This window comes from Euleptes europaea, chromosome 16 (assembly GCF_029931775.1).
Source record: "Euleptes europaea isolate rEulEur1 chromosome 16, rEulEur1.hap1, whole genome shotgun sequence".
Lineage (NCBI taxonomy): Eukaryota > Metazoa > Chordata > Lepidosauria > Squamata > Sphaerodactylidae > Euleptes > Euleptes europaea.
In genome coordinates, this window is record NC_079327.1 from 40,267,809 (window position 1) to 40,278,833 (window position 11,025).

The following is an 11,025-nucleotide window of genomic DNA, read 5'->3' on the forward strand; positions in this document are numbered from 1 at the left end:
AGAGTGACTCTGGAACTTCTGAGAAGCAGGATATTGAGTAACACATCATATGCCAATAAAGAGTTGTGTTGTGTTGTGTGTGAGTAACGATCTGGAGGAAGATTGGAAATGGCATTTAACAGGGGAGAAGGTGCTGACCTTACTATCCTAACTATCCTCCTGCTACTCCCTGCAGGGTCTTCTTCTCTTCGTCTTTGCACACCAGACTTTGCCTATTCTAATCAGGAATAATTGTAAAATCCAGGAATCCTGAGTCCAGGATGAAAATCTGTAGATTTCCTGACTCTGATTGCAATGAGGGGTGTGGGGCTTCCCAGGAATGTAACAAAAGGTGATTGTATCCAGGCAGGATAGACAAAAGGGCTGGCAGGGTTGAGGTTTCAACCATGCCTGAGGCATGGTTTGTAGAACACCCCTTGGTAACAAGGGAGACCTCCAAGGACATAATGGGATAAATGGGAACTAAAAAGGTAAAGGTAAAGGTCCCCTGTGCAAGAACCAGGTCATTCCTGACCCATGGGGTGACGTCACATCCCGACGTTTCCAAGGCAGATTTGTTTACAGGGTGGTTTGCCAAGGCGTTCCCCAGTCGTCATCCCTTTACCCCCAGCAAGCTGGGTACTCATTTTACCGACCTTGGAAGGATGAAAGGCTGAGTCAACCTTGAGCCAGCTACCTGAAATCAACTTCCATCGGGATCGAACTCAGGTTGTGAGCAGAGCTTGGACTGCAGTACTGCAGATTACCATTTGTGCCATGGGGCTCTTCTAGACTGTCATTAAAATAGGTTGTGCCTAAGCATATTATGTATTATTTTTAATGCATTCCTGAAATGTGCTGGCGGCCTCAGCGAAAGGCCTTAGGAGGCCGACAAAGGCCTCCTCCGGCACAAGGGCCCTCACTGCCGGTGCCTGGATGGCGCACGTCGGCGTGAGTGGCCCCAGAGCCGGCGTGCATGCCCGGATGCCGGTCCCCGCAGCACTGGGTCCGGATGCCGCCGCAGACTCCCGCTGGCCTCTGGATGCCGGCACAGGTTGCAGCGGCGAGCCGGGAGGTGTTTTGGCGCCCAGGGAGGGGTTCCCGAGGCATTCCAACGGGGGGCAGGGCTGATGTTACCTCCCATGCAACCCTATGAGGGTTGCATGGGGTTTGGTGCAGGGTAGAGATTTCGGCACCGCCGCTGGGTTGCCTCCTAAAACTGGCGCAGGCATTCCTTTCAGGAATGCACTTTAAGTTATGAAAAATGCCCCAGATATTCCTTTTTTCAACAAAAGAATTTCTCAGACTTCTAGTTTGTATAAAATTGAAATGACACATTTGGCTTCCCAACAGTACTTATAAAGTATGTTCTGCAATCATCTTATAATTGCACAAATTCATGGCTACAGCCTGCTGCACTAATATCCTATAAGATACTTTGCCCTCTCCATGCAATAAATATTTTGTTAGCATTAATAAATTGTGCTGTATCTGTAGCTTTGTTGCCAACTGAGGAAAATTAATATAGAACAACAAGAATAAATATATCTCACATAAACAGCAGGCAGGTTGATGAAAATGTGGATGATGAAATGTGGAGGCCCAAATATCAGATTACCTTTAAAAGCATGTTTTACAATAAGGAACTGATTTGTTTTGACTTAAAAATTAAGTCCAGAACAGGATACATTTAGCTTTCCAGATTGTGCACTGTCTTTTAGAACACTAAATTACAGAACAATTAAAAACATCTAATAGTTTGATTATTTGTTTTACTAATCCTTAGTTCTAATAATCTGAAGGTTTACTACAGAGATCAATACATCAGAAGTTTTTACAAAGAGGATTTATTCATTGCTTGTTATATCCCAGAATATATCTTAATATGTTTTATGGGAGAATTGCTGTAAATTAAACCTAACTATTCCAACGATTGTTCTGTTGGCATCACCAAAAGTGCTGAAGGTCTTGATAGAAAAGAAAAATGATAACTCAGAGACTAGTTTATCATAAAAGGAGGATTTTTGTCCCCCCACTTCCTATGTATAGAATATAATAATACCTGCAACGAACTCTCTCAAACAATAAGCAGCATATCTCTCATGGGAATATAGTGCTTTTTACAATTATGTTCCTTCACACCCATATCACATAAAGGAAAAGGATACAGAACACAATTTATTATTCTGAATCATACTGTATCTTGTCCCATCCCCACAGCTTCATATATTATCAAGACAAATGCAAGCATGTACTTTCTCCCAAAAATAGGCAGACCCCAAAGAATATTATCAAATTACATTATCTTTCTTACACTATTTGTAGCACCTGGGAAAGGACAGTATTGCCCAAACTGCCCTGTTCAATATTTTAATTTTTTGGCCACATACAGAAAACATGGAGTGAAGTGTTATGGGCAAAACGTAGAACACTTTGCATCAAAATGGCACTTTAGGCAGGCAATATCTCACTCCCCTTCCCTGATTTTTCCCCATCAAGTTGCAGCCAAAGTATGGTGACCTCATAGGGTTTTCAAGGCAAGTTACTTTAGAGGTGGCTTGCCATTGCTTGCCTCTGTGTGGACTGATAGAGTTCTGAAAGGTTACCCAACAGGCTTCATGTGGAGGAGTGGGGAATTGATCCCAGTTCTCCAGATTTGAGTCTGCCACTCTTATTTATATTTATTTATTTGTTACATTTACAGCCCGCACTCATTCCCAGCCAGGACAGGCTCAGAGTGGGTAACAACATTTAAAGCCATAAAAAAATCTACTGAAACCACAATATCCTAGTATAACTATAAAATAAAATGTCAAGATGGCATTCTCATAGCAGGATGATAGCAGCCACTGTAGACCCAATCGGGCAGTGTAACTCCCACAAATCAACAGGAAATGGGGGGGGGAGGATGGGGAGGCCAGCAATGATGTAAAACTTGTACTGCCCTCAGTTATAGGGCTGAAGGAATAGTTCCGTTTTGCACGCTCTGCGGAACTTGTTAAGGTCCCACAGGGCCCTGATGTTACTAGGAAGACTATTCCACCAGGCCGGGGCCAGGGCTGAAAAAGCATTGCTTCTTTTAAGAAAGGGAAACAGATTGTTTGCCAGTTTAATTATGCCGACCGTAGCACATTCCATGGCTTTTGTTGTTTATGCACCTTGCAAACAAACCTGTTTAAAGAAAGTTCTGTGAAAACAAGATAAGCCAGATAAATGCATTCTTTTTTAAAACTCGAAGCACAGTTCTTAACCACTACACCACACTGGCTCTAGACTGAAAGTGGCAGAGGGAAATAAGATTATATATATCCAAAAAGCAGCAAAGAAATAGGAACATGCCAAAAGCAAAGAAGATAATATTCAAGGCTTATAAATGTATGCACATTAACAAATCAATAGAATAGGGGAAGCATAATTTTTAAAAACGACAGATTATAGACAAGGAAATGGTAGAATCACAGCTGAACTAATAACGTGTTCAGCTCAGAACTAAGAAACAAAAGTGTAGAAAAACAGTAATAGCACATAATGTGCCTTCACATGTTAAAGAAGCAAGAGATTCAGAGTACCACACACATAATCAGGTTTGATATAGGCAATTTGGTAACATATATGATTGTCAGTGTTGCTCAGTCAAGAAGTTCAGGTAAGAGGAAAAGTGACAGTCATTACCTATCATACTTTCACAATGGAAAAATCATTGTCTCTCAATTGTTTTACAAAACCTCTTAACTACGGTAATAAACTGCATTTTCTACAGTATTTCCTAGAGATTATTTATCAGTACAACAGTGCATTGTTTTTTATTCTATGGGAACACATTTAAAAATTACTCCTACAGATTAGACAAAAAGAGTGGAATATATAACTCAAATATGTAGAACCATTAGAAGCTAGTATTCTTCAAGTGATATTCCGTGCCACTGTATTCAATATTTAACTCATTAAAATGGTTGGCTTAATTTATACTAAAAACAAGGGGCAGGATGTAACAAAAAGGCAGATGCAAAATTAATAAGAGCACACATATTTTCATTCCCTAGTTGTTTACCACAAATGTCAGTGACAAGTTGAATTCTAAAAAATCACTTTACCTTTTCAAAAATCCAAAGGCGTTCTAGGTCTGTATTTAAAAAAGTCTGTAAAAAATTGTTTTTACTTAAGGACTCAACTTTATAACTTCATGCATTCTAAATTTTTCAAGAAACAGATTTATAATTGATAAATATGCAGTGACATATTTTCAAGTTCACCAGGCATACTATACCAATTTATTTGTTTCATCAGATGTATTTGTTTTAAAAGGAATACTCCTTGTTTTACACACAGGTTTAGTTCTATGGATCTCACCCATTGGGAAAAGTTAAACGTTCTTATTCCTTTGCAGTATATACAGCAAACTAAGAAAAAATTGTATTACAAAAAATTGTAATGACAAAATAAGCCTCTTGCCAATGTTTTCAGACACATACTATTTATTTTCATTTTTTAAAAGTCCCACTCTCCCATTAACACTCCCACACACGCACACACATATATGTGCAGTAACATATGTGCCATAGAAGTCCACTTGGAATTAGCTGTCCTGAAAAAAAATCAAAAGATAATGTGGATTTATCACCATAGTTCCTGTTAATCTTATTATTCCTACCTTTTCTGGAGCTGCTGGTGGCTTAAATCTCTTACAACAAATCAAATATATATCAGGATCTGGCTTGCCGTTCTTCAAATCAGGGTCATCTCCCAACACAATATGATGAAATAATTTAAATAAGTCTTTGTGTTGAATTGTTTTCATTTCAAATGGCTCTTTGGCTGAACTGGTGGCAACAGCTATGGGTATATTGTGTTGATGTAGGTGGTGGACTAATTTTTCAACTCCTACGAAACAAAGATATATGAACGTATATGATATACTTGATAAAGTAAAACTAGAGCAACACAGTAATTTTTGCTCATTTATGAACACTTGTTCTACTCTAAACCTCCTCCAAAGGTTAATCTAATTTGATTCTCAAAAGTAGTTTACATGAAGGACAGAAAAAGAGTCACTTGCTCAACATTACTCAGACAGCTTCCTGTCTAACTAGAATCTTCAATCACAGTCCTCACAAACTGGCTTAGAAATGTAGTTAGCCATTTAACTCATCAAGAAACTTTGGTCAGTTGACAAGCCAACTATTATTAAATAATGGTTAAACTTTTAAAGCATTAATTTAGCATATCTGTAACAAAATTGGTAATTACAATATCCCAATTAATTAACTGGTAGGAAACAAGAAGACTAATTTCTAAACTACTCCAATAAATTCTTATTTGTAGCTAATATTATACAAATATAGATTATGTCATTGATATTTCAGGGATCAAATAGTTATTCTTGGCTTCTGTTTGGACAGTCTAAATAGTTACAAATAGTGATTATTAAAGGAAATAACCAGTTTCTCAAGGTTTATGTATGTGTATGTATAACAACTCCTTCAAGGCTTGTTTTTGCTTTTAGATGATATAAATACACAGTTCAAAAGGTAAGGTGCCAGACATACAATGGCATCCTTCATGCTGGAATGTTTGACCTTGATTATGGCATTATGAAATGAGATTCTATCTCAGCCCATTTAGCACCCAAATAAAGCCTAAAGTCTTAAGTTCTCTAGCAAAACAGAATATACCTACCCATGTTTCTTATGTTAAATAGCAGTTACAGCATGAGTGAGAGCAGATTATATTGGGAAACCAATGCAGGGAGAAAAGGGCTAAATCCTCCCTCCCTTGACAATGGTTCCAGTCCAGTTTGGGTGATTCCACTTTCCACTGGCAGTTGCTTTTAAGAGACAGTAGAAAAGAGGAGGGTGAAGATTATCCCAATCTTCAAAAAAGGGAGGAAGGATGACCCAGGCAACTACAGGCCAGTCAGAGGATGTTGACAGAATAGAGCAGGTGCAGAGGTGAGCGATGAGGATGATCAGGGGCCTGGAGACCAAGCCCTACGAGGAAAGACTGAGGGACTTGGGGATGTTCAGTCTGGAAAAGAGGAGATTGAGGGGGGACATAATTGAAGGGCTGTCACTTAGAGGAGGGCAGGGAGCTATTCCTGTTGGCAGTAGAGGATAGGACTTGCAATAATGGGTATAAATTATGGGCAGAAAGGTACTGGCTGGACATTAGGATTTTTTTTTACAGTAAGAGTAGTTCAGAAGTAGAATCAGATGCCTAGGAAGGTGGTAAGCTCTCCCTCACTAGCAGTTTTCAAGCAGGGGCTGGACAAACACTTGACAGGGATGCTTAACACTGATCCTGCATTAATCAGGGGATTTGACTAGATGGCCTGTATAGCACCTTCCAACTCTATGATTCTAAGAAAGATACACACACACAAAAATTTGCTGCACTTGGCAGCAAAACAGCAATAAAAGGCCCATTTGAAAGTGACCACTGATGGATTTTAAAGAACATTGGTAATTATTGTTGATTCTGTTTCTTCATCTTTTAAAAATATAATTTGCCCTCAAACTAGAAAGATGGGCTGGCTCAGAAATTACTTTGACCTAGTTTCTTTGTTCTTGGCATACCCGAGCACTCAGAGGTAGGAGAAAGGATAAACATTTCAAGAAGGATGTGGGGACTTTATGCTGGAAAAGGTCAGCTGTCAATGGACTCATGGAGTCACGTGTGAATGCCCCCGTAACACCATGACTATGGAATGAAATCATATAATAGGAATTGTAAAACAATATTTCATGTTTTACACCTGTCTTTTTATCATGTGCTAACAGATAAGATTACTGAAAAGTGCATCATATTTATTCCTCTGTTCTTGCAAGATTGCTCAATATAATGTTCCATTAAAGTGATAATTTCCTTCAAACCATCCATGGCCCTCAGAAAATAACCACATGAGAAAAAATTGTAGAAGAAATTATTAAAACGAAGACTGACAGTATTAAGTACTATGATTTCTACATATTTCAACAGTTGAAATACAACCTGGCATCAGCACAGATGTGTGAAATACTTTTTTTAGCTTAATTTCACATTCATTCACTATTTCTTCTTTGGTGATTGGAAGGCCTAGGACATTTCGCATGATCTCTGCACCATCCAATGCTCTTCTACCCATAACTGATGATTTCAAATCCCAGGTGAAGACCTTTCCGTGGCTTTCACAGATTTCTTTATACACATTAGTATAAAGACGTTCAGTATCTGGTAAAGAAAAAAATTGGCATTACTAATATACTGAATTTGATATTTGAATCTCTAGCTCCAGAATCTAACTTTAGTAAATTGTAACAATAGAGCTTTATTTAAAAGTTCTGAAGATTACATCCCTAACTTTGGCTCAAACGAATTAGTATTAATGCAAGCAGGGGTCCCACAAAGACTTGTAGGGGGCATTTCATTTCCCCCTCCCACTATTTTGTCTTTTCCTTCCCTGAAAGCCCCTATAGCTTCTCCCACTTTCCCTGCTTTCTTCTGTCCTTATCTATCAGCCAACCAATCTTCATCCACCTTCCTCTCTACAGCTTTCCCTACTTCGCTCCCCCCACTGCCTCTCCCCAGGAAAACTGGCCAAGTTGTACAATGGAGAGCCCACAAACACTGGCAGGGGTATCTCATGTTCTCCTTTTCTCCACATTATTTCCTCTTTCCCTCCTCCTGGCAGTCCTTACATCCTCATCTTTCCCTCCCTCCTTCTCACCTTCAACCTACCTTTTATCTGTCCCCATCTTCAGCTATTTTTATTTGCTCATTGATGTCCCACTTTTCTCCATAATGGTGACCTAAAGCAGCTTTCATCATTTTTCTCTCCTCCATTTTAACCTCGCAACAACCTCAGCCTGAGAGTTTGCAACTGGCCCAAAGTTACCCAGTGAGCTTCCACAGCAGAGTGGGGATTTGAACCTGGGTCTCTCAGATCCTAGTTCGAAGTTCTAACCCAGGGGTGTTGAACTCATTTGTTACCAGGGCCAGATATGACATAAATGTCACTTGGTTGAGCTGAGCCATGCTTCACCAGCCCAGACTGGGAGTGACAGGGTGGCTGCCTCAGCTGCCTTGTGGGCCAGATAAGAGCTCTCAAGGGATTGAATTCGGCCCATGGGCCGTATATTTGACATCTTTGTTCTAACCACTACACTGGCTTTTGTGGGGTAACTGCAATTGAATAGTAGCAAGCAGCTGGGCCTGGGTGAGTCGTGCAAATTGTGTGGTAGCAAGTCAAGCAATGGTTGACCTGACACCAATGAGTCCTCCTTGAAAGGCCAAACAGCCCTGGAAAAAACTGCTCCCTGTTCCCTGATGGAAACCAAGTCTCAATTATTGTTGCATTTGCCTAGGAAATGGCTACTGAGAACATCTGCTTTTACAACTACAGTGGTCCTTTAACAATTTTGAGGATTTTTAACCCTTTTTAAAAAAATTCAAATTGGGGGGGGGATTTTCTCAGGTTTGAAGAAAGATCTGTTTTATCTGCCCATCGTTGCAATCTACGTTGCTTGGTGTGGCCCTATTTTTATTCTCTTATAAAAATATATGACAGGTTCTGTTAATTTAATTTCCATTAAGAGAACCATAGGAAGGTGGTGAAACTACTCTGCGTGTAGAACAAGAAAGCAGTATAGAAATATTTTAAATAAAATAAATGCTGAACATAGGGAAATTATTCATTTAAAATATCATGTAAAAACTCTTTCAGGGATTTACAGAATTTAAGGCTATTCTTTATAATACATTGTGAGAGCAGAGCCATTTCCATTCTCTTTTCCATACCTGCCAATCACTTTTGCACCCAGGTGATCTGGTTGAGAAAGCCAGAAATAGTCAATGAGTGCCCTCAGAACCTTTGCCAGGTAAGGAAGGGGAGGGGCAGAGGAAAGTGGCAATTTAATTGATTTTTGGTCAGATAAATTTTACAGAACCCAGAGGCAGGTTAGAGATATTTGGCTTTTCCTTCAATCACTCCGGGGTGACAATGACTGCGTACTGTGGTAGTATGGAGTGGTCCACAATGTTTTAAGGGTTTCTTACATAGTCTTTCTGGTGTATCTGAACACTATGGAGAAGACTGAAGTTTTTGTTTAAAAGCTTCTTAAAAGTATGTAAACCTGTGGGGAAAATAACAGCTTTTACAGTCAGAAGTACTGGAGGTTACTGGCACTCTCTCCATTCAAAAGCAATATATAATCTTTAAAGAAAGTGTATCTCTGTCTCTCTTTTTCTCCATCAATTACACTTGTATAAAGTTGATTGGAGCTGCGCATATTGGTAAACCTGAACTGAAAATAAACATGAAATTAGCTGTTTCGGCAATATTCTGGTTTATTTTCAACTGAACACCAACACCTGGGAATCTGCCCGAAGCTGAACAGGCAATTCCTGAAAAGTCAAATAGATATTCGTTTTTTCTGGGTTTCGTCTATTCTCCTTTGCTCAGATGCATGGCTCTGTGCTTCTCCCATTTTTCTATCTTTGACTGGTTTGTTAGGACCCCATAGTTGGGGCCCTTTTGAGGTAGGGGTTGTGTAATTGGAGCCAACTTGGTCTGACCAACTTTCCAGGTACATCACTCAACAGAATAGTAATATGCATAGCAGAAGGGTCATTTAAAGGACAGGGCTCATCCAGTCCCATCCAGAGGGATATACTCTCCAACTAAAAGTATGAGCTTTAACAGCTGCTTATCAGGCTCCTGAAGAAGACTCCCTCACCCGCGTGGATGAGCAATCTCCTTCAGAAGAGCTGCCTTGGTTGAGACTTCAGCTGGCCTTTTTTTGCTGCTGCATCATTCTGGCTGCTCATATTTAGCTTACTGTCCACCTGTACCTCAAGACTTTGTTCACACACACTACTATCCAGAAGTGTATCCCAATCCACTATGTGTGCTTCTCTTTTTTGTTACCCAAATGTAGAACTCTGCACTTATCCTTGTTGAATTGCATCTTGTTCACATCCACCCACTTTTTCACTGTGTTCAGACCTCACTGAATTGCATCTCTATCTTCTGGTGTGTTTGCTGTTCCTCCCAATTTGGTGTCATCTGAAAATTTAATGAGTAGTCCCTCCACCCCCTCATCGAGATCATTTATAAAAATTTTGAAAAGCACTGGGCCCAGAACCAAGGCCTGTGGCACCTCAATGATTGCCTCCCTCCAATCAGATGAAATACCATTGACAACCACTCTTTGGGAACGGTTCTCCAATCAGTCCCCTGTCCAACTAACTATCCTAGTCCACACTCCTCCAGTTTACCCATCAGAATATCATGGGGTACGGAGTCAAAAGCTTTATTGAAATTCAGGTAAACAACATTGATGGCATTCGCTCGATCCAGTAAGCTTGTCACTCAATCAAAGAAGGAAACAAGGATCTGCTGGTGACAAATCCGTGCTGACTTCGCCGGATCACCAAGTTGTCCTTCAGATGCTCACAGTTTGATCCCTTTAAAATCTGTTCCAGAATTTCCCCTGGAACAGAGGTTAGACTGACTGCTCTGTAGTTGCCTGGGTCATCCCTACTCCCTTTTTTGAAGATTGGGATAATATTCACCCTCCTCCAGTCTTGTGGCACATCTCCCATCCTCCAAGAGGTCTTGAAGATGATGGACAATGGCTCTGCAAGCTCTCTAGAAAGTACTTTGAGCAGTCTCGTCTGCATACTGTCTGACCCAGGGGATTTGTACACATCCAATGCAGCCAGGTGCCTCTCAACAACTTCTTTGTCCATGTCAACCATGATCATGGATGACGTCCCTTGCCTACTACCATCTCTAGATGAGCCCATTCTCTTCTTCAGGGGGAAAAAACTGAGGCAAAATAGGCACTGAGACTTTCTGCTTTCTCTCTGTCCGAGTTTCTCCATTTTCACTCAACAGTGGGCCTATTGCTTCTTTTACCTTGCATTTGCTATTCATATATGTGAAGCTTTTCCTGTGGTAGCGAGCCTCCCTGGCCAGTCTCAGCTCACTCTGAGCTTTGGTCTCTGTGATGACTGACCTACAGTGCCTAAAAACCCTCCGATACTTTTATTTAGAAGTCTGTCCTTGCC

The 11,025-nt window shown here is 40.3% G+C and overlaps 1 protein-coding gene across 1 annotated transcript in view; it reads right to left on the reverse strand.

Moving 5' to 3' along the window:
* The window catches only part of PUDP (pseudouridine 5'-phosphatase), a 46,860-nt gene extending 36,147 nt beyond the window's left edge, over positions 1–10,713 (reverse strand). Inside the window, exons 1-3 of the mRNA XM_056861787.1 lie at positions 10,638–10,713; positions 6,967–7,185; positions 4,631–4,860 (exon numbers count right to left, since the gene is read on the reverse strand). Coding sequence (XP_056717765.1) covers positions 4,631–4,860; positions 6,967–7,185; positions 10,638–10,713 — 525 coding nt within the window. The remainder of the gene's footprint in view (positions 1–4,630; positions 4,861–6,966; positions 7,186–10,637) is intronic.
* Positions 10,714–11,025: the final 312 nt, after the last annotated feature.